General features: G+C 62.0%; 2 protein-coding genes across 2 annotated transcripts; both read right to left on the reverse strand.

Moving 5' to 3' along the window:
• Positions 1-35: 35 nt before the first annotated feature.
• LOC128138275 (putative protein FAM47C) lies at positions 36-1,480 on the reverse strand. The gene is made up of 4 exons (XM_052779568.1): positions 711-1,480; positions 446-646; positions 297-382; positions 36-75 (listed from the first exon to the last, which is right to left on the reverse strand). The coding sequence occupies exons 1-4, from the start codon at positions 1,344-1,346 to the stop codon at positions 36-38; spliced, it is 963 nt and encodes a 320-aa protein (XP_052635528.1). The 5' UTR covers positions 1,347-1,480.
• A 50-nt stretch (positions 1,481-1,530) lies between these two features.
• LOC128138281 (leucine-rich repeat LGI family member 4-like) lies at positions 1,531-19,336 on the reverse strand. Its single transcript, XM_052779576.1, has 9 exons — positions 19,237-19,336; positions 17,000-17,072; positions 15,689-15,760; positions 11,567-11,638; positions 9,206-9,277; positions 7,876-8,045; positions 6,962-7,126; positions 4,297-4,805; positions 1,531-1,873 (listed from the first exon to the last, which is right to left on the reverse strand). Exons 2-9 carry the CDS (start codon positions 17,047-17,049, stop codon positions 1,571-1,573), a joined length of 1,413 nt encoding a protein of 470 aa, XP_052635536.1. The 5' UTR covers positions 17,050-17,072; positions 19,237-19,336; the 3' UTR covers positions 1,531-1,570.
• Between the last annotated feature and the right edge of the window lie 3,391 nt (positions 19,337-22,727).

Consider the following 22,727-nt stretch of genomic DNA (forward strand, 5'->3'; position numbering starts at 1 on the left):
TGGTTATTGGGGAGGGAGGGTGCCCTGTGGTGGCATCAGGGGGGACGAGGAGGGGACAAGGGGCCGATGGTGGCACTGGGGGGGGGGGGGTGGCACTTGGAGGTGAGAGGGTGGCGTGGGGTCGACGGTGGCCTTGGGGACGTCGGGTGGATGGTGGCACCAGGAGGGGACAAGGTGACATTGGGTTGATGGTGACATTGGGTTGATGGTGGCACCAGCAGGGGACAAGATGACATGGGTGTGATGGTGACATCGGGTTGATTGTGGCCTTGGGGACATCGGGTAGATGGTGGCACCAGGAGGGGACAAGGTGATGTGGGGACAAGGTGACATTGGGTTGATGGTGGCCTTGGTGACGTCGGGCAGATGGTGGCACCAGCAGGTGACAAGGTAACGTGGGGTCAATGGTGGCATCGGGTAGATGGTGGCACCAGGAGGGGACAAGGTGACGTGGGGGTGATGGTGACATCAGGTTGATGGTGGCCTTGGGGACGTCGGGCAGATGGTGGCACCAGCGGGGGACAAGGTGACGTGGGGGTGATGGTGACATCAGGTTGATGGTGGCCTTGGGGACGTCGGGCAGATGGTGGCACCAGCGGGGGACAAGGTGACGTGGGGGTGATGGTGACATCGGGTTGATGGTGGCCTTGGTGACGTCGAGTAGATGGTGGCACCGGGAGGGGACAAGGTGACATGGAGGCAATGGTGACATTGGGCTGATGGTGGCACCAGGAGGGGACAAGGTGACGTGGGGGCAATGGTGACATCAGGTTGATGGTGGCCTTGGGGACGTCGGGTAGATGGTGGCACCAGGAGGGGACAAGGTGATTTGGGGACAATGGTGACATCGGGTTGATGGTGGCCTTGGGCAGATGGTGGCACCAGGAGGTGACAAGGTGATGTGGGGGTGATGGTGGCATTGGGTTGATGGTGGCCTTGGGGACATCGGGTGGATGGTGGCACCAGGAGGTGACAAGGTGACGTGGGGGCGATGGTGACATCGGGTTGTTGGTGGCCTTGGGTTGATGGTGGCACCAGGAGGGGACAAGGTGATTTGGGGGCAATGGTGACATCGGGTTGATGGTGGCCTTGGGTAGATGGTGGCACCAGGAGGTGACAAGCTGACGTGGGGACAATGGTGACATCGGGTTGATGGTGGCACCAGGAGGTGACAAGGTGACGTGGGGCCGATGGTGACACTGGGGACAGGGCTGGCATGGGGCTAATGGTGATGCTGGGGACAACGTTGGCTGGATGGGGACACTGGGAAGGGACAGGAGCGACGGGAGTTGTTGGGGACAATCTGGTGACACCAGCAGGGGACAAGCCGCCGTGGCAGCCGACATCCCCCCCTCCACAGCGACACGGTGGCCAGCGTCCCCAGGTCCACGGTGGCCAACAACCCGTGTCCCTCGGGCACGGAGGTCCGCAGCGACGTGGTGGTTGATGTCCCCAACGGAGTGACAGTCGATGTCCCCACATCCTTGGGCCGCCCCGATCCACGCCGGCACGACGTCCCCGCGTCCTTCGAGGCCCCGGCTCCACCGCGACGTGCCGCTTGGGCGTCAACTCAAGAGCCCAAGTCGACGGTGACGTGCCGGTAGATCTGGGTGGCCCCTTTGAAACTGGAGGCCACCAGAAAATGACGATGACCGAGGGACAGAGGGGCGAAGGCACGGGGCGTGGCGGCCAAAAGCTCCTGGGTGGGTTCAAGATGGCCGCCGGCACCCAGGCGGTAGACGCGGCTGGGGGCGTAGTCGTTGCCCAAGATCACGTAGCGTTGTCCGGCCAACGCCAACGGTTGGAAGACCATCGAACCCCGCGCCGGCACCTGCTGCACCTCCCGGAACATGGAACCTTCCCAACGCATCACCTGGACGCAAAGAACCATGGGAAGGGTTGGCGTGGGGGGGCGGGCAGGACAGGAAGGTGAAGGTTGGGGGGTGGCCATGATGGGAAGGGTTGGGTTGGGTGGTGGGCGTCTTGAAGAGAGTTGGTTGGGTTGTAGTCATCGTGGAAAGGGTTGGGTTGGGTGGTGGACGTCTTCAAAAGGGTTGGTTGGGTTGTGATCATGATGGGAAGGGTTGGGTTGGGTGGTGGACGTCTTGAAGAGGGTTGGTTGGGTTGTAGTCATCGTGGGAAGGGTTGGGTTGGGTGGTAGACATCTTGAAAAGCTTTGGTTGGGTTGTGATCATGGTGGGAAGGGTTGGGTTGGGTGGTGGGTGTCTTCAAAAGGGTTGGTTGGGTTGTGATCGTGGTGGGAAGGGTTGGGTTGGGTGGTGGACGTCTTCAAAAGGGTTGGTTGGGTTGCGATCATGATGGGAAGGGTTGGGTTGGGTGGCGGGTGTCTTGAAGAGGGTTGGTTGGGTTGTGATCATCATGGGAAGGGTTGGGTTGGGTGGTAGACGTCTTGAAAAGCTTTGGTTGTGTTGTGATCATGGTGGGAAGGGTTGGGTTGGGTGGTGGACATCTTCAAAAGGGTTGGTTGGGTTGCGATCATCGTGGGAAGGGTTGGGTTGGGTGGTGGGTGTCTTGGAAGGGGTTGGTTGGGTTCGATCATGATGGGAAGGGTTGGGTTGGGTGGTGGACGTCTTCAAAAGGGTTGGTTGGGTTGCGATCATCATGTGAAGGGTTGGGTTGGGTGGTGGACGTCTTCAAAGGGTTGGTTGGGTTGTGATCATGATGGGAAGGGTTGGGTTGGGTGGTGGGTGTCTTGAAAAGGGTTGGTTGGGTTGTAGTCATCATGGGAAGGGTTGGGTTGGGTGGTGGGTGTCTTCAAAAGGGTTGGTTGGGTTGTGATCGTGGTGGGAAGGGTTGGGTTGGGTGGTGGACGTCTTCAAAAGGGTTGGTTGGGTTGCGATCATGATGGGAAGGGTTGGGTTGGGTGGCGGGTGTCTTGAAGAGGGTTGGTTGGGTTGTGATCATCATGGGAAGGGTTGGGTTGGGTGGTAGACGTCTTGAAAAGCTTTGGTTGTGTTGTGATCATGGTGGGAAGGGTTGGGTTGGGTGGTGGACATCTTCAAAAGGGTTGGTTGGGTTGCGATCATCGTGGGAAGGGTTGGGTTGGGTGGTGGGTGTCTTGGAAGGGGTTGGTTGGGTTCGATCATGATGGGAAGGGTTGGGTTGGGTGGTGGACGTCTTCAAAAGGGTTGGTTGGGTTGCGATCATCATGTGAAGGGTTGGGTTGGGTGGTGGGTGTCTTGAAGAGGCTTGGTTGGGTTGCGATCATGATGGGAAGGGTTGGGTTGGGTGGTGGGTGTCTTGAAAAACGTTGGTTGGGTTGTAGTCATCATGGGAAGGGTTGGGTTGGGTGGTGGACGTCTTGAAAAGGGTTGGTTGGGTTGTAGTCATCGTGGGAAGGGTTGGGTTGGGTGGTGGGTGTCTTGGAAGGGGTTGGTTGGGTTCGATCATGATGGGAAGGGTTGGGTTGGGTGGTGGACGTCTTGAAGAGGGTTGGTTGGGTTGTGATCATGGTGGAACGGGTTGGGTTGGGTGGTGGGAGTCTTCAAGAGGGTTGGTTGGGTTGTAGTCATCATGGGAAGGGTTGGGTTGGGTGGCGGACGTCTTGAAGAGGGTTGGTTGGGTTGTAGTCATGATGGGAAGGGTTGGGTTGGGTGGTAGATGTCTTGAAAAGCTTTGGTTGGGTTGCGATCATGGTGGGAAGGGTTGGGTTGGGTGGTGGGCGTCTTGAAAGGCGTTGGTTGGGTTGTAGTCATCGTGGGAAGGGTTGGGTTGGGTGGTGGGTGTCTTGGAAAGGGTTGGTTGGGTTCGATCATGGTGGGAAGGGTTGGGTTGGGTGGTGGACGTCTTCAAAAGGGTTGGTTGGGTTGGGTGGTGGGAGTCTTCAAGAGGGTTGGTTGGGTTGTAGTCATCATGGGAAGGGTTGGGTTGGGTGGTGGACGTCTTCAAAAGGGTTGGTTGGGTTGCGATCATCATGGGAAGGGTTGGGTTGGGTGGTGGGTGTCTTGGAAGGGGTTGGTTGGGTTCGATCATGGTGGGAAGGGTTGGGTTGGGTGGTGGACGTCTTCAAAAGGGTTGGTTGGGTTGTAGTCATGATGGGAAGGGTTGGGTTGGGTGGCGGTGACCCCCATGGACCCACGATGCTGGTGGCCCCCCATGACCACGTGATGACGATGGACCCCAACAGTCACGTGATGGTGGTGGCCCCCCGTGACCACGTGACGGTGAGAGACCCCCAACGAACGTGCGACGACCCCCACGGACCCGTGAGCCTGGTGGCCCCCCCGTGACCACGGGATGCCGCCAGACCCGCCCCGCCCGGGCCCCGCCCCTCACCTTGGCGTCGCCCAGGAACCGGGTCAAGCAGAGGAAGACGTGACCCCACAGCCGGAAGTGCTTGGCGGCGTAGACGTCGGGGACGTGGGGGATGTCGGTGTGGGGGGCGAAGACCCCCCCGCTCCACCGGTAGACCAAGGGTCTCCGCGTGCCGCTGCAGACCACCAACGCCGGTCGACCGCCCAACTCCAAAAATTCCAGGTGGGTGTCCCGGTGCCACGGCCGGAGAGCTTGGTGGGGGTAAAATCCTCGCCCCCCCCAACGGAAGAGGGTGCTGGTGCCACCCTTGGAGCTATCGGCCACGCCCAGGTACCAGTGACCTCCCAGCCGGGCGCTGGCCACCGCGTGGGGACGTCGTAAACGACCGTTGCCCAACGCCTGCAACCGGACGAAACGACCGCCGGGACCGCCGGCTCGGCGCCAGACGGCCGAACCGCCGCCCAGTTGGGCCACCACCACAACCAAGGCCCCCCCCAGCTGCAGGGGGTGGCAGGCCACCGGTGACGAGCCTGTGGGGACAAGGACGGGGGGGGACGCGTTAGGGAAGGGGCATTTGGGGGGGGGGGCGGCATTTGGGGAGGTTCCTCAGAACATTTTGAGGTTCCTCAGACCATTTTGAGGTTCCTCAGACCATTTTTTGAGGTTCCTCAGAACATTTTGAGGTTCCTCAGACCATATTTGAGGTTCCTCAGACCATTTTGACGTTCCTCAGACCATATTTGAGGTTCCTCAGACCATTTTGAGGTTCCTCAGACCATTTTTTGAGGTTCCTCAGACCATTTTGAGGTTCCTCAGACCATATTTGAGGTTCCTCAGACCATTTTGACGTTCCTCAGACCATATTTGAGGTTCCTCAGACCATTTTTTGAGGTTCCTCAGAACATTTTGAGGTTCCTCAGACCATATTTGAGGTTCCTCAGACCATTTTGAGGTTCCTCAGACCATTTTTTGAGGTTCCTCAGACCATTTTGAGGTTCCTCAGAACATTTTGATGTTCCTCAGACCATATTTGAGGTTCCTCAGACCATTTTGAGGTTCCTCAGACCATTTTTGGGATCTTCCAGGGCATATTTTGAGGTTCCTCAGAACATTTTGGGGGTCCTCCAAGCCATTTTGACGTTCCTCAGACCATTTTTTGAGGTTCCTCAGACCATTTTGGAGGTTCCTCAGAACATTTTGGGGGTTCTTCACTCCATTTTGGGGTGATAGCATGGGTTTTGAGTTCCCAAGGGCATTTTTGAGGACCTCCAGGCCATTTTTTGAGGTTCCTCAGACCATTTTGAGGTTCCTCAGACCATTTTTGGAGGTTCCTCAGACCATTTTGAGGTTCCTCAGACCACTTTGAGGTTCCTCAGACCATTTTGAGGTTCCTCAGAACATTTTGAGGTTCCTCAGACCATTTTTTGAGGTTCCTCAGAACATTTTGAGGTTCCTCAGATCATTTTGACGTTCCTCAGGGTCATTTTTTGAGGTTCCTCAGACCATTTTTTGAGGTTCCTCAGACCATTTTGGAGGTTCCTCAGAACATTTTGGGGGTTCTTCACTCCATTTTGGGGTGATAGCATGGGTTTTGAGTTCCCAAGGGCATTTTTGAGGACCTCCAGGCCATTTTTTGAGGTTCCTCAGACCATTTTTGAGGTTCCTCAGAACATTTTGAGGTTCCTCAGACCATTTTGGAGGTTCCTCAGAACATTTTGACGTTCCTCAGACCATATTTGAGGTTCCTCAGACCATTTTGACGTTCCTCAGACCATATTTGAGGTTCCTCAGACCATTTTGAGGTTCCTCAGACCATTTTTTGAGGTTCCTCAGACCATTTTGAGGTTCCTCAGACCATTTTGATGTTCCTCAGACCATATTTGAGGTTCCTCAGACCATTTTGAGGTTCCTCAGACCATTTTTGGGATCTTCCAGGGCATATTTTGAGGTTCCTCAGAACATTTTGGGGGTCCTCCAAGCCATTTTGACGTTCCTCAGACCATTTTTTGAGGTTCCTCAGACCATTTTGGAGGTTCCTCAGAACATTTTGGAGGTTCCTCAGAACATTTTGAGGTTCCTCAGACCATTTTGAGGTTCCTCAGACCATTTTGGGGGTTCTCCAGGCCATTTTTGGGGTGATAACATGGGTTTTGAGTCCCCAAGGGCACTTTTGAGGACCTCTGGGCCATTTTTTGAGGTTCCTCAGAACATTTTTGAGGTTCCTCAGACCATTTTGGGGGTCCTCCAGGCCATTTTTGGGGTGATAACATGGGTTTTGAGTCCCCAAGGGCATTTTTGAGGACCTCCGGGCTATTTTTTGAGGTTCCTCAGAACATTTACCCCCATCCCTGGCCATTTTGGAGGTTCCTCAGCCCATTTTGGAGGTTCCTCAGACCATTTTGGGGGTTCTCCAGGTCATTTTTGAGGTTCCTCAGACCAGTTTGGGGGTCCTCCAGGCCATTTTTGGGGTGATAACATGGGTTTTGAGTCCCCAAGGGCATTTTTGAGGACCTCCGGGCTATTTTTTGAGGTTCCTCAGCCCATTTTTGAGGTTCCTCAGCCCATTTTTGAAGTCTTTCAGCTCCTTTCTGGCCCCCTCCCTGACCGTTTTTGGACTCCCTCCCAAATCTTTTTAGGGGTGTCTCCATACCGGGGGGGGCGTGTTTTGGGGGGTACGGGGACTCACCGTTGATGATGGTGGGGGCCCGGAAGCGCCCGGCCAACTGGTCCCACTCCAAGAGGGCGCAGGCGCCGGCGAAGGGTTGGGCCAGGGCCACCCCTGGGTGCCCCCCCAGGGCGAAGGGCTCGGCCGCCAGCGAGGAGAAGGGCAACGACTGGAAGGGGCGCAGCTCTGTGGGGGGGACACCCCCCCCCCCCGGCCCCCCATCAGCTCCCGGATGCCTGGGGGTGTCGTGTCCCCCCCCCCCCATGACACCCCCACCCACCCACCCACACGTGCACACAGGGCGGGGGACCCAGGTGAGCGGGACTGGGTGGGGGGACCCAGATATTCGGGATGGGGGGGGCACCCAGATATTTGGGGTTGGGGGGGGTCCAGGTGTCTGGGACTGGGGGGGCACCCAGATATTTGGGACTGGGGGGCACCCAAGTGTCTGGGACTGGGGGGGCACCCAGATATTTGGGGTTGGGGGGATCCAGATGTCTAGGACTGGGGGGGGGGGGACCCAGATATTCGGGATGGGGGGGCACCCAGATGTCTGGGACTGGGGGGGCACCCAGATATTTGGGGTTGGGGGGGATCCAGATATTCGTGATGGGGGGGCACCCAGATGTCTGGGACTGGGGGGGCACCCAGATATTCGGGGTTGGGGGGATCCAGGTGTCTGAGACTGGGGGGGCACCCAGATATTTGGGACTGGGGGGGCACCCAGATATTTGGGATGGGGGGGGACCCAGATATTCGGGATGGGGGTGCACCCAAGTGTCCAGGATGGGGGGGACCCAGGCGTTTGGGACTGGGGGGGGACACCTAGATATTCGGAACTGGGGAGGGGGGGGCACCCAGATCTTTGGGATGGGAGTGGCACCCAGCTCTTCGGGGGGGGGGGGCACCCCGACACCCCGACCCGCGGGCCGTACCGGAGACGAGGCAGTGGAAGTCGCGGGCTTGAAGCTGGGCCAGGGGGGTCCCTTGGCGGTGGGGGGGTCCCCGGCAGCGCCCCAATTCTCCGGGGGGGGGCACGCTGCCCAACCAGCTGATCAGCCAGCGCAGGCGACAGTCGCACTGGAAGGGGTTCCCCCGCAGGTCCCTGTGTCCCCCCCCCCACCCCAGCACCCTCAGTTGGGTGCCTGGGGGGTCCCCCCCCCACCCCAGCACCCTCAGTTGGGTGCCTGGTGTCCCCCCCCCCCCACCCCAGCACCCTCAGTTGGGTGCCTGGTGTCCCCCCCCCCACCCCAGCACCCTCAGTTGGGTGCCTGGGGTCCCCCCCCCCACCCCAGCACCCTCAGTTGGGTGCCTGGGGTTCCCCCCCCCCCGCTGTGGCTCTCTCCAGTTCCTCCCAGTAACGTCCTAGGGGCTCCCAGTAAAGGCTTGTGCCCGCTGCGGTGTCACCCATGTCCCCCCGTGCCCCCCAATGTCCCCCCATGTCCCCAAGTCCTCCATGTCCCCAATGTCCCCCCACGTCCCCACGTTCTCCATGTCCCAAATGTCCCCAAGTCCTTCATGACCCCAATGTCCCCCCATGTCCCCAAGTCCTCCATGTCCCCCCATGTCCCCCCACATCCATATGTCCCCCCATGTCCCCATGTTCTCCATGTCACCCATGCCCCCAATGTCCCCCCATGTCCCCCTGTGTCCCCATGTCCCCCCAATGTCCCCCCAAGTCCTCCATGTCCCCCCGTTCTCCATGTCCCAAATGTCCCCAAGTCCTTCATGACCCCAATGTCCCCCCATGTCCCCCCATGTCCCCATGTCCCCAATGTCCCCCCATCGCCCCAAGTCCTCCATGTCCCCCTGTTCTCCATGTCCCAAATGTCCCCAAGTCCTTCATGACCCCAATGTCCCCCCATGTCCCCCTGTGTCCCCATGTCCCCCCAATGTCCCTCCATGTCCCCAATGTCCCCAATGTCCCCAAGTCCTCCATGTCCCCCTGTGTCCCCATGTCCCCAATGTCCCCCCATTGCCCCAAGTCCTCCATGTCTCCCCATTCTCCACGTCCCCCATGTCCCTGTGTCCCCCCATGTCCTCAATGTCCCCCATGTCCCCATGTCCCCCTGTGTCCCCATGTCCCCCCAATGTCCCCCCATGTCCCCATGTCCCCATGTCCCCCATGTCCCCACGTCCCCACGTCCCTCCACGTCCCCACATCCCCGCGTCCCCCCCATGTCCCCAAGTCCCCTCATCCCCTACGTCCCCCCCCCATCCCTCCGTGTCCCTTGTCCCCCCCTGCCACCCCCCCGTGTCACCCACAGCTGGGTCAACGTCTCCAGCCCCTGGAAGAGACCCCGGGGCAGCGTCTCCAGGCGGTTGTTGGCCAGGCTCCTGCGGGGACACGGGGACACGGGGACACGGGGACATGGGGACACGGGGACACGGGGGAGGGGGGGTCCCATGGGGGTCCCCCAGGCTGTCCCCAGCGTCCCCGAGGTGTCCCAGTGTCTCCCCAGCTGTCCCCAGTATGGCAAAGGTGGCCCCGGTGGCCCCGAGGTGTCTCTAGGGGTGGCCCCAAGGTGGCCCCAGGGTGTCCCCAGTGTCCCCAAGGGCATCCCCAGTGTCCCCAGTGTGTCTCAGTGTGTCCCCAGTGTCCCCAGGGGCATCCCCAGTGTCCCCAGTGTGTCCCAGTGTGTCCCCAGTGTCCCCAGGGGCATCCCCAGTGTCCCCAGTGTGTCCCAGTGTGTCCCCAGTGTCCCCAGGGGCATCCCCAGTGTCCCCAGTGTGTCCCAGTGTGTCCCCAGTGTCCCCAGGGGCATCCCCAGTGTCCCCAGTGTGTCCCAGTGTGTCCCCAGTGTCCCCAGGGGCATCCCCAGTGTCCCCAGTGTCCCCCAGGGTGTTCCCAGTGTCCCCAAGGGCATCCCCAGTGTCCCCAGTGTGTCCCAGTGTGTTCCCAGTGTCCCCAAGGGCATCCCCAGTGTCCCGAGGGTGTCCCCAGTGAGTCCCAGGTGTTCCCAGTGTCCCCAAGAGCATCCCTAGTGTCCCCAGTGTGTCCCCAGTGTCCCCAAGGGCATCCCCAGTGTCCCCAGTGTGTCCCAGTGTGTCCCCAGTGTCCCCAAGGGCATTCCCAGTGTCCCCAGCGTGTCCCCAGCATGTCCCCAGGCTGTCCCCAGCATCCCCGAGGTGTCCCAGTGTCTCCCCAGCTGTCCCCAGTATGGCAAAGGTGGCCCCGAGGTGTCCCTAGGGATGGCCCTGGGGTGGCCCCAAGGTGGCCCCAGTGTGTCCCAGTGTGTCCCCAGTGCATCCCCAGTGTCCCCAAGGGCATCCCCAGTGTCCCCAATGTGCCCCCAGTGTCCTCAAGGGCATCCCCAGTGTCCCCAGTGTGTCCCAGTGTGCCCCCAGTGTGTTCCCAGTGTCCCCAAGGGCATCCCCAGTGTCCCCAGTGTGTCCCAGTGTGTCCCCACTGTCCCCAAGGACATCCCCAGTGTCCCCAGTGTGTCCCTAGGGTGTTCCCAGTGTGTCCCCACTGCCCCCAAGGGCATCCCCAGTGTCCCCAGTGTGTCCCAGTGTGTCCCCAGTGTCCCCAAGGGCATCCCCAGTGTCCCCCCAGTGTGTTCCCAGTGTCCCCAAGGGCATCCCCAGTGTCCCCAGTGTGTCCCAGTGTGTTCCCAGTGTCCCCAAGGGCATCCCCAGTGTCCCCAGCATGTCCCCAGGCTGTCCCCAGCATCCCCAAGGTGTCCCAGTGTGTCCCCAGCTGTCCCCAGTATGGCAAAGGTGGCCCATCGTGTCCCCGAGGTGTCCCCAGTGTGTCCCAGTGTGTCCCCAGTGTCCCCAAGGGCATCCCCAGTGTCCCCAGTGTGTCCCAGTGTGTCCCAGTGTGTCCCCAGTGTGTTCCCAGTGTCCCCAAGGGCATCCCCAGTGTCCCCAGTGTGTCCCAGTGTGTCCCCAGTGTCCCCAAGGGCATCCCCAGTGTCCCCAGTGTGTCCCAGTGTGTCCCCAGTGTGTTCCCAGTGTCCCCAAGGGCATCCCCAGTGTCCCCAGTGTGTCCCAGTGTGTCCCCAGTGTCCCCAAGGGCATCCCCAGTGTCCCCAGTGTGTCCCAGTGTGTCCCCAGTGTCCCCAAGGGCATCCCCAGTGTCTCCAGTGTGTCCCTAGGATGTCCCCAGTGTGTCCCCAGTGTCCCCAGTGTGTCCCAGTGCGTCCCAGTGTGTCCCAGTGTGTCCCCAGTGTCCCCAAGGGCCTTCCCAGTGTGTCCCAGTGTGTCCCAGTGTGTCCCCAGTGTCCCCAAGGGCCTTCCCAGTGCGTCCCAGTGCATCCCAGTGTGTCCCAGTGTGTCCCCAGAGTCCCCAAGGGCATCCCCAGTGTCCCCAGTGTGTCCCAGTGTGCCGCCAGTGTGTCCCCAAGGGCATCCCCAGTGTCCCCGGTGTGTCCCAGTGTGTCCCCAGTGTCCCCAAGGGCATCCCCAGTGTCCCCAGTGTGTCCCCAGTGTCCCCAGTGTGTCCCAGTGTGTCCCCAGTGTGTCCCCAGTGTCCCCCAGTGTGTCCCAGTGTGTCCCCAGTGTCCCCAAGGGCATCCCCAGTGTCCCCAGTGTGTCCCCAAGGGCATCCCCAGTGTCCCCAGAGTCCCCAAGGGCCTTCCCAGTGCGTCCCAGTGCGTCCCAGTGCGTCCCAGTGTCACTCACAGGTAGAGCAGCCCCCGGAGCCCCCGCAGCGCCGTGGGGGCGATCGTCCCCACCTCATTGTCCTCAATGAACCTGGGGACACCAGCGCCGCTGCCGCCCCCAGTATCCCCCCAGTACAGCCCAGTCCCTCCCCAGTTTCCCCCCAGTACCTCCCATGCCCTCCCCAGGCTCCCCTGGTGTCTCCCAGTATACACCGGTGCCCGCTGGTGGGCCTCCCAGGGCCTCCCACTAAATCCCAGTGGCCCTCAGTGCCTCCCAGTACATGCCAGTGTCCCTTCCAGTGCCACCCCAGTAAATCCCAGTGGCCCTCAGTGCCTCCCAGTATACTCCAGTGCCCGCTGGTGGCCCTCCCAGGGCCTCCCAGTAAATCCCAGTGGCCCCCAGTGGCCCTCAGTGCCTCCCAGTACATGCCAGTGTCCATTCCAGTGCCCCCCAGTAAATCCCAGTGGCCCTCAGTGCCTCCCAGTATACTCCAGTGCCTGCTGGTGGCCCTCCCAGTCCATGCCAGTGTCCCTTCCAGGGCCTCCCAGTAAATCCCAGTGGCCCCCAGTGCCTCCCAGTATACACCAGTGTCCCTTCCAGTGTCCCCCAGTAAATCCCAGTAGCCCTCAGTGCCTCCCAGTATACCCCAGTGTCTATTCCAGTGCCCCCCAGTAAATCCCAGTGGCCCTCAGTGCCTCCCAGTACACCCCAGTGTCCATTCCAGTGCCCCCCAGTAAATCCCAGTGGCCCTCAGTGCCTCCCAGTATACTCCAGTGCCCGCTGGTGGCCCTCCCAGGGCCTCCCAGTAAATCCCAGTGGCCCTCAGTGCCTCCCAGTACACCCCAGTGTCCATTCCAGTGCCCCCCAGTAAATCCCAGTGGCCCTCAGTGCCTCCCAGTATACTCCAGTGCCCACTGGTGGCCCTCCCAGGACCTCCCAGTAAATCCCAGTGGCCCCCAGTGGCCCTCAGTGCCTCCCAGTACACGCCAGTGTCCCTTCCGGTGTCCCCCATTAAATCCCAGTGGCCCTCAGTGCCTCCCAGTACACCCCAGTGTCCATTCCAGTGCCCCCCAGTAAATCCCAGTGGCCCTCAGTGCCTCCCAGTATACTCCAGTGCCTGCTGGTGGCCCTCCCAGGGCCTCCCAGTAAATCCCAGTGGCCCTCAGTGCCTCCCAGTACACCCCAGTGTCCATTCCAGTGCCCCCCAGTAAATCCCAGTGGCCCTCAGTGCCTCCCAGTATACTCCAGTGCCTGCTGGTGGCCCTCCCAGGGCCTCCCAGTAAATCCCAGTGGCCCTCAGTGCCTCCCAGTACACCCCAGTGTCCATTCCAGTGCCCCCCAGTAAATCCCAGTGGCCCTCAGTGCCTCCCAGTATACTCCAGTGCCTGCTGGTGGCCCTCCCAGGACCTCCCAGTAAATCCCAGTGGCCCCCAGTGGCCCTCAGTGCCTCCCAGTACACGCCAGTGTCCCTTCTGGTGTCCCCCATTAAATCCCAGTGGCCCTCAGTGCCTCCCAGTACACCCCAGTGTCCATTCCAGTGCCCCCCAGTAAATCCCAGTGGCCCTCAGTGCCTCCCAGTATACTCCAGTGCCTGCTGGTGGCCCTCCCAGGGCCTCCCAGTAAATCCCAGTGGCCCCCAGTGCCTCCCAGTACACCCCAGTGTCCCTTCCAGTGCCACCCCAGTAAATCCCAGTGGCCCTCAGTGCCTCCCAGTATACTCCAGTGCCCGCTGGTGGCCCTCCCAGGGCCTCCCAGTAAATCCCAGTGGCCCCCAGTGGCCCTCAGTGCCTCCCAGTACATGCCAGTGTCCATTCCAGTGCCCCCCAGTAAATCCCAGTGGCCCTCAGTGCCTCCCAGTATACGCCAGTGTCCCTTCCAGTGTCCCCCAGTAAATCCCAGTGGCCCTCAGTGCCTCCCAGTATACTCCAGTGCCCGCTGGTGGCCCTCCCAGTACATGCCAGTGTCACTTCCAGTGTCCCCCACTAAATCCCAGTGGCCCTCAGTGCCTCCCAGTATACGCCAGTGTCCCTTCCAGTGTCTCCCAGTAAATCCCAGTGGCCCTCAGTGCCTCCCAGTACACCCCAGTGTCTATTCCAGTGCCCCCCAGTAAATCCCAGTGGCCCTCAGTGCCTCCCAGTACACCCCAGTGTCCATTCCAGTGCCCCCCAGTATATCCCAGTGGCCCTCAGTGCCTCCCAGTACACCCCAGTGTCCATTCCAGTGCCCCCCATTAAATCCCAGTGGCCCTCAGTGCCTCCCAGTACACCCCAGTGTCTATTCCAGTGCCCCCCAGTAAATCCCAGTGGCCCTCAGTGCCTCCCAGTACACCCCAGTGTCACTTCCAGTGTCCCCCACTAAATCCCAGTGGCCCTCAGTGCCTCCCAGTATACGCCAGTGTCCCTTCCAGCATCCCCCAGTAAATCCCAGTGGCCCTCAGTGCCTCCCAGTATACGCCAGTGTCCCTTCCAGCGTCCCCCAGTAAATCCCAGTGGCCCTCAGTGCCTCCCAGTATACGCCAGTGTCCCTTCCAGTGTCTCCCAGTAAATCCCAGTGGCCCTCAGTGCCTCCCAGTATACTCCAGTGCCCGCTGGTGGCCCTCCCAGTACATGCCAGTGTCAATTCCAGTGCCCCCCAGTAAAACCCAGTGGCCCTCAGTGCCTCCCAGTACATGCCAGTGTCCCTTCCAGTGCCCCCCAGTAAATCCCAGTGGCCCTCAGTGCCTCCCAGTACATGCCAGTGTCCCTTCTGGTGCCCCCCAGTCCCAGTGACCCCTCATCCCCCACCCAGTTTTTCCCAGTACAGCCCAGTGTCCCCTCCAATCGCTCCCTAGTGCCTCCCAGCCCCCCCACCAGTGCCTTCCAGTACATCCCAGTGCCTCCCAGTACAGCCCAGCGTCCCCCAGTGTCCCCTGCAGTCCCTCCCTAGTGCCTCCCAGTCCCTCCCAGTAAAGCCCAGTGCCCTCTCAGTCCCTCCCCAGTGCCTCCTAGTCCTCTCCCAGCGCCTCCCAATACAGCCCAGTGCCTCCCAGTGCCCACCACTCCCTTCCCAGTGCCTCCCAGTCCCTTCCAGGTGCCCGTCCAGTCCTCTCCCAGTACAGCCCAGTGCCCCCCAGTCTCCTCCCAATAAAGCCCAGTGCCTCCCAGTGCCCACCCAGTCTCTCCCCAGTGTCTCCCAGTACAGCCCAGTGCCCTTCCTGGTCCCTCCCAGTGGCCCCCCTTGCCTCTCAGTCCCTTCCCAGTGCCTCCCAGTACAGCCCAGTGCCCCCACAGTCCCTCCCTAGTGCCTCCCAGTGCCTCCCAGTCCCTCTCAGTCCCCTCCCGGTGCCTCCCAGTCCCCTCCCAGTGCCTCCCAGTCCCCTCTCAGTGCTTCCCAGTCCCCTCCCAGTGCCTCTCAGTCCCCTCCCAGTCCCCTCCCAGTGCCTCCTAGTGCCTCCCAGTCCCCTCCCAGTGCCTCCCAGTGCCTCCCAGTCCCCTCCCAGTGCCTCCCGGTCCCCTCCCAGTGCCTCCCAGTGCCTCCCAGTGCTTCCCAGTCCCCTCTCAGTCCCCTCCCAGTCCCCTCCCAGTGCCTCCTAGTGCCTCCCAGTCCCCTCCCAGTGCCTCCCAGTCCCCTCCCAGTCCCCTCCCAGTCCCCTCCCAGTGCTTCCCAGTCCCCTCCCAGTCCCCTCCCAGTCCCCTCCCAGTGCCTCCCAGTCCCCTCCCAGTCCCCTCCCAGTGCCTCCTAGTGCCTCCCAGTCCCCTCCCAGTGCCTCCCAGTGCCTCCCAGTCCCCTCCCAGTGCCTCCCGGTCCCCTCCCAGTGCCTCCCAGTGCCTCCCAGTGCTTCCCAGTCCCCTCTCAGTCCCCTCCCAGTCCCCTCCCAGTGCCTCCTAGTGCCTCCCAGTCCCCTCCCAATGCCTCCCAGTCCCCTCCCAGTGCTTCCCAGTGCCTCCCAGTCCCCTCCCAGTCCCCTCCCAGTGCTTCCCAGTGCCTCCCAGTCCCCTCCCAGTCCCCTCCCAGTCCCCTCCCAGTGCCTCCCAGTCCCCTCCCAGTGCTTCCCAGTGCCTCCCAGTCCCCTCCCAGTCCCCTCCCAGTGCTTCCCAGTGCCTCCCAGTCCCCTCCCAGTCCCCTCCCAGTCCCCTCCCAGTGCCTCCCAGTACTACTCACAAGTATTCCAGCAGCGCCAGCCCGGCAAAGGCCCCATCCCCGATGGTCCCCAGGCGCCCAGCAGTGACCAACCTGGGGGGACACCCCACCGCCACCCCTGGGGACACCCTGGAGCATCTCGGGGGACTTCGGGGACACCTCGGGGACCCCCCGGGGACCTTGGGGACACCGTGGGGACCTGAAGGACGCCCTTGGAGCCACCATCGGGGGGCGTGGGGACACCACGGGGACCTCGGGGACACCGTGGGGACACCATGGGGACACCATGGGGACCTCGGGGACGCGTTGGGAATGGCGTGGGGACCTTGGGGACACCATGGTGACCTTGGGGACAGCGTGGGGACACCATGGGGACATGGTGGGGACACCATGGGGACCTCAGGGACGCGTTGGGGATGGCATGGGGACCTTGGGGACATGGTGGGGACCTTGGGACACGGTGGGGACCTTGGGGACACATTGGGGACACCATGGGGACCTTGGGGACACCATGGGGACACTGATGGGACAGGGTGGGGACCTTGGGGACACGGTAGGGATGGCGTGGGGACCTTGGGGACACCATGGGGACACCATGGGGACCTCAGGAATGCACTGGGGGTGGCATGGGGACCTTGGGGACACCATGGGGACCTCGGGGACATGGTGGGGACACCATGGGGACCTTGGGGACAGCATGGGGACAGCATGGGGACCTCAGGAATGCACTGGGGGTGGCATGGGGACCTTGGGGACACCATGGGGACACCATGAGGACCTTGGGGACATGGTGGGGACATGGTGGGGACACCATGGGGACCTTGGGGACACCATGGGGACACATTGGAGATGGCAGGGGGACCTTGGGGACACCATGGGGACACCATGGGGACACCATGGGGACCTTGGGGACACTGATGGGACAGGGTGGGGACCTTGGGGACACGGTGGGGATGGCGTGGGGACCTTGGGGACACCATGGGGACCTTGGGGACACGTTGGGGACACCATGGAGACACCATGGGGACCTCGGGGACATGGTGGGGACACCATGGGGACCTTGGGGACACGTTGGAGATGGCAGGGGGACCTTGGGGACACCATGGGGACACTGATGGGACAGGGTGGGGACCCTGGGGACACGGTAGGGATGGCGTGGTGACCTTGGGGACACCATGGGGACCTCGGGGACATGGTGGGGACACCATGGGGACCTTGGGGACACGTTGGAGATGGCAGGGGGACCTTGGGGACACCATGGGGACACCATGGGGACCTTGGGGACACTGATGGGACAGGGTGGGGACCTTGGGGACATGTTGGGGACCTTACAGCAGCTGCAGGGCCGGGGTGTCACGGAAGCTGCCCTCGCCCAGGAACATCGATGTGCCACCGCACCAGGGACCTGCAAACGGGACCAAACTGGGCCAAACTGGGCCAGGCTGGGGGAAAACAGGTGTCGAACTGGGCTAAACTGGGACAAAAAGAGTTCTGAACTGGGCTAAACCGGGAGAGAGCAGGACCAAATTGGGCTAAACTAGGACAAAATGTCCCCAAACTGGGACAAAATGTTCCCGAACTGGGCTAAACTGGACCAAACCAGGACCAAACTGGGCCAGATCAGCCCTGAACTGGGCTAAACTGGACCAAACCAGGACCAAACTGGGCCAGATCAGCCCTGAACTGGGCTAAACTGGACCAAACCAGGACCAAACTGGGCCAGATCAGCCCTGAACTGGGCTAAACTGGACTAAACCAGGACCAAACTGGGCCAGATCAGCCCTGAACTGGGCTAAACTGGACTAAACCAGGACCAAACTGGGCCAGATCAGCCCTGAACTGGGCTAAACTGGACCAAACCAGGACCAAAACTGGGCCAGATCAGCCCTGAACTGGGCTAAACTGGACTAAACCAGGACCAAACTGGGCCAGATCAGCCCTGAACTGGGCGAAACGAGAGCTAAACTGGGCCAAGCTGGGCCAAACCAGTGACAGACTGGGACAGACCAGGGCCAAACCAGTCCTGAGCTAGTCTAAACTGGGAGAAACGAGAGCTAAACTGGGATGAACTGGGCCAAACCAGTGCCAGACTCAGACAAACTGGACCAAACTGGGCCAAATCAGCCCTGAACTGGGCTAAACTGGGGGAAATGAGAGCTAAACTGGGCCAAACCAGTGACAGACTGGGACAGACCAGGGCCAAGCTGGGCCAAACCAGTCCTGAGCTAGTCTAAACTGGGAGAAACGAGAGCTAAACTGGGATGAACTGGGCCAAACCAGTGCCAGACTCAGACAAACTGGGCCAAACCAAGACCAAACTGGGCCAGATCAGCCCTGAACTGGGCTAAACTGGGGGAAACGAGAGCTAAACTGGGCCAAGCTGGGCCAAACCAGTGACAGACTGGGACAGACCAGGGCCAAGCTGGGCCAAACCAGTCCTGAGCTAGTCTAAACTGGGAGAAACGAGAGCTAAACTGGGATGAACTGGGCCAAACCAGTGCCAGACTCAGACAAACTGGACAAAACCAAGACTAAACTGGGCCAAATCAGCCCTGAACTGGGCTAAACTGGGCCAAACTAGTGATAGACCAGGCCAAACCTGTCCTGAACTGGGAGAAACCAGGGCTAAACTGGGCGAGACCAGGATCAAACTGGTCCAAACCCATCCTGAACTGGTCTAAACTGGGAAGAAGCGGGGCAAAACTGAGCTACACTGTGCCAATGCAGTCCTAAACTGGGATAAACCAGGGCTAAACCAGGGCTAAACCAGTACCAAACTGGGAGAAACCAGCCCAAACCACTCCTAAACTGGGAGAAACCAGGGCTAAACCAGTCCCAAACTGGGCTAAACTGGGAGAAACCAGGGCTAAACCAGTACCAAACTGGGAGAAACCAGCCCAAACCACTCCTAAACTGGGAGAAACCAGGGCTAAACCAGTCCCGAACTGGGCTAAACTGGGAGAAACCAGGGCTAAACCAGTACCAAACTGGGAGAAACCAGCCCAAACCACTCCTAAACTGGGAGAAACCAGGGCTAAACCAGTCCCGAACTGGGCTAAACTGGGAAAAAACCAGCCCCATACTCCCCCCCCCAACCCCTCCCCCCCCCCCCCCCCCCCCGTCCCAGTCCCACCCCCGCACTGGTCCCAGTCCCTTCCCGCGCAGGAGGAGGGGGGCGGGGCTTCCCGGGATGACGTCAGGGGTGCCCACGGCGGGGGGCGGGGCTTCTGGGGGGGGGAATCCCATGGGGTGGGGGGGGTCCTGAGGGGGGGGGGCGCGAGGTGGGGGGGGGTCCCCATGGGGGGGGTCCCACGGAGGGGTCCCACGGGGGGGGTCCCAAGGGTGGGGGGGGTCCCATGGGTGGGGGGGGGGTCCCATGGGTGGGGGGGGGGGTCCCATAGGGGGGGGTTGCGAGTGGGGGGGGGGCCCCGGGGGGGGGGGGGTCCCATGACTTTCCCAGGCAATGGGGGGGGGGGGTTCAGTCCCATGGGGTGGGGGGGGGTCCCGAGTGGGTGGGGGGGGGTCCCCAAGGTGGGGGGGGGGGTGATGGGTGGGGGGGGGTCACTCACAGCGTAGCCAGGCGGGGGGGCAGCCCCCGGGGCAGCCCGGCCCCCCCCCGGCAAAGAGCCCCCTCTCGGTCACAGTCGCACCCCCCCGGACAGTTTTTGCCCCCCCGGCATCCCCCCCCCCCAAAAAAAAAAACTGCCCCCCCCTCCCGGAATAACCCCCCCAGTTCCCCCCAGTCCCCCCAGTAAGAGAAGGAACAGGAGCGGGGGGGCCCCGCACCCCCCCCACACCTCCATGGGCACCCCCTCCCCTTCCTAAATGCCCCCCCCTTTAAATCTGCCCCCCCCTCAAATCTGCCCCCCCCAAATTGCCCCCCCTCAAATCTGCCCCCCCAAATCTGCCCCCCCTCCCAAATCTGCCCCCCCTCAAATCTGCCCCCCCAAATCTACTCCCCCAAATACCCCCCTAAAACTGACCCCCCCCAAAAAACCCCTACAACTGCCCCCCCCAAATTTGCCCCCCCAAATTTGCCCCCCCCAAACTGCCCCCCCAAATCAACCCCCCCAAATCTACCCCCCTCCCAATCTACCCCCCCAAATACCCCCCTAAACCTGACCCCCCCCAAAAAAACCCTACAACTGCCCCCCCAAATTTCCCCCAAATTAACCCCCCAAATTTGCCCCGCCCAAAACTGCCCCCCCAAAAACTGCCCCCCAAATTTGCCCCCCCTAAATTTGCCCCCCCAAACTGCCCCCCCCCCCAAAAAATCAGCCCCCCCCCCCCAAATTTCCAATCTCGGCTGCGGCGCTCCCGATCGTAGCGGAGGGGTGGGCGGGCGGGGTGGGCGGGGCCTGAGGGCTTGGCCCCGCCCCCTTTGGCCCGCCTGGCCCCGCCCCCCCGGGACAAAGGCGCCGCTGTGGGTCCCTGGCGCGAGCCAAGGGAGGGGACAGAGGGGACCTTGTGCTGGGGTGGCACTGGGGGGTTACTGGGAGGCACTGGTGAGGTAGTGGGAGGAAGTGGAGGAAGTAGGGGGGTCGCTAGGGGGGACTGGGAGGCGCTGGGGGGGACTGGGAGTTGCTGGGGGGTATGGGAGAGGCGCTGGGGAGGCACTGGGGGGTTACTGGGAGGCACTGGGAGGTACTGGGGAGGTAGTGGGGGCTCTGGGGGGTTCCTGGGGGGGTACTGGGAGTTACTGGGAGGTTTGTGGGATGTGCTGGGGAGGCACTGGGGGGTTACTGGGAGGTACTGGTGAGGTAGTGGGAGGAAGTGGGGGGCTCTGGGGGGTTCCTGGAGGGGGTACTGGGAGGCACTGGTGAGGTAGTGGGAGGAAGTGGGGGGTTCTAGGGGGTTCCTGGGGGGCACTGGGATTTCCTGGGGGCACTGGGAGTTACTGGGTGTATGGGAGAGGCGCTGGGGAGGCACTGGGGAATTACTGGGAGGCACTGGTGAGGTAGTGGGAGGAAGTGGGAGGAAGTAGGGGGTCGCTAGGGGGGACTGGGAGTTGCTGGGGGGGACTGGGAGTTGCTGGGGGGTATGGGAGAGGCGCTGGGGGGGCACTGGGGGCTTACTGGGAGGCACTGGGAGGTACTGGGGAGGTAGTGGGGGCTCTGGGAGGTTCCTGGGGGGGTACTGGAGTTACTGGGAGGTATGTGGGATGTGCTGGGGAAGCACTGGGGGGTTACTGGTGGGTACGTGGGATGTGCTGGGGAAGCACTGGGGGGTTACTGGGAGGTACTGGTGAGGTAGTGGGAGGAAGTGGGGGGTTCTAGGGGGGTTCCTGGGGGGCACTGGGAGTTCCTGGGGGGGACTGGGAGTCCTGGGGGGTATGGGAGAGGCGCTGGGGAGGCACTGGGGAGGCACTGGGGAGTTACTGGGAGGCAGTGGGGGAGTACCTAGGGGGTACTGGGGTTTCCCAGGGGGACTGGGAGTTGCTGGGGGGTATGGGAGAGGCACTGGGGAGGCACTGGGAGTTACTGGGAGGCACTGGTGAGGTAGTGGGAGGAGGTGGGGGGCTCTAGGGGGGTTACTGGAATTCCTGGGAGTTCCTGGGCGGGTACTGGGAGTTGCTGGGGGGTATGTGAGAGGCGCTGGGGAGGCACTGGGGGGTTACTGGGAGGCACTGGTGAGGTAGTGGGAAGAAGGGGGGGGTTCTAGGGGGGTTCCTGGGGGCACTGGGAGTTACTGGGGTTATGGAGAGGCGCTGGGGTGGCACTGGGGAGTTACTGGGAGGCACTGGTGAGGTAGTGGGAGGAAGTGGGGGGCTCTGGGGGGTTCCTGGGGGGTACTGGGAGTTACTGGGAGGTATGTGGGATGTGCTGGGGAAGTACTGGGGGGTCACTGGAGACACTGGGAGGCACTGGTGAGGTAGTGGGAGGCTCTGTGGGTTTCTGGGGGGGATACTGGGATTACTGGGGAGGCACTGGGGTTACTGGGGACACACTGGGGTGTACTGGGGGGGCACTGGGGTTACTGGGGGGGCACTGGGCTAAGTGGGGGTTACCGTGGGGTTACTGGGGACGCACTGGGGGGTTACTGGGGCAACACTGGGGTTACTGGGGGGGCACTGGGGTTACTGGGGACACACTGGGGGCACTGGGGTTACCGGGGGGACACTGGGCTTACTGGGGGTTACCGGGGGGGCACTGGGCTTCCTGGGGGTTACTGGGAGGGGGACACTGGAGCTCCTGGCAAGCACTGGGGCTTACTGGGAAGCTGCAGGGAGGAACTGGGAGTCTCTGGAGGTCACAGGGACACACCGGGGGGGGGGGTGGGGGGGGGGGGACACCAGTGTTACTGGGGCAGTACTGGAATTTCTGGCCCGTTCCTGGCCTTACTGGGAGGGGGGGTGTTACTGGGGAGTGGGGGGGCGTTACTGGGGGGGGCGTTACTGGGCTTACTGGCCTGTTACTGCCTGTTACTGGGAGGGGACCCAGGCGCAGCCGCGTGCCGCCCGGGTGACGCCGCCGGATATTTTGGGGACGGGTAAAAATAACTGGGTGGGGGGGGGGGGGGTGAGGGTGGGGGGCACCCAGGACTTCGGTGACATCCCAGTTCCGGAGGGACCCAGGTACTGGGAACGGGGTGGGGGGTACTGGGAGTTACTGGGAGTTACTGGGAGGGGGGGTTTTGCTTCCCCCTTTCCCTGGTGCTGTCCCTGGGGGGGGGGGTAGGTGGGGGGGGGGTAGGTGGGGGGGGGGGGGGGGGGATGTGACGCTTTGGCCCAGTTGCTTGCTCCAGTAAGCCCCAGTTAGAGCTCCAGTGCTTACTGGTAATTCCCAGTGAGCGTCCCCAGTAATTGTAGTGCCCCACTGGGACCCCCCAGTGACTTTACCAGTAGGTCCCAGTTGCTCCCTGCACCCCCCCCAGTTGCTCCCTGCACCCCCCCCAGTAGCTCCCTGCACCCCCCCAGTAACATCCTGCACCCCCCAGTAACATCCTGCACCCCCCCCAGTAACTCCCAGTGCCCCCCAGTAACCCCAGTGTCCCCCCAGTAACCCCAGCGTCCCCCCAGTAACCCCAGCACCCCCCCTGTAATCCCAGCGCCCCCCCCCAC

The sequence above is a fragment of the Harpia harpyja genome, unplaced genomic scaffold (genome assembly GCF_026419915.1).
Source record: "Harpia harpyja isolate bHarHar1 unplaced genomic scaffold, bHarHar1 primary haplotype scaffold_224, whole genome shotgun sequence".
NCBI lineage: Eukaryota > Metazoa > Chordata > Aves > Accipitriformes > Accipitridae > Harpia > Harpia harpyja.

Excerpts from the sequence above, each read along its gene's own strand:
- LOC128138281 (XM_052779576.1), bottom strand. The coding sequence starts at position 17,049 with ATGTTCCTGGGCGAGGGCAGCTTCCGTGACACCCCGGCCCTGCAGCTG. Across the intron at positions 11,639-15,688 it reads CTGGCGCTGCTGGAATACTT|GTTCATTGAGGACAATGAGG; the intron begins GTGAGTAGTACT and ends TGGTGTCCCCAG. Across the intron at positions 4,806-6,961 it reads GGCCCCCACCATCATCAACG|GCTCGTCACCGGTGGCCTGC; the intron begins GTGAGTCCCCGT and ends TTGTCCCCACAG.
- LOC128138275 (XM_052779568.1), bottom strand. The coding sequence starts at position 1,346 with ATGTCGGCTGCCACGGCGGCTTGTCCCCTGCTGGTGTCACCAGATTGT. Across the intron at positions 383-445 it reads CACCATCACCCCCACGTCAC|CTGCTGGTGCCACCATCTGC; the intron begins CTTGTCCCCTCC and ends TTACCTTGTCAC. Across the intron at positions 76-296 it reads CATCACCTTGTCCCCTCCTG|TGCCACCATCGGCCCCTTGT; the intron begins GTGCCACCATCT and ends CCCCCCCCCCAG.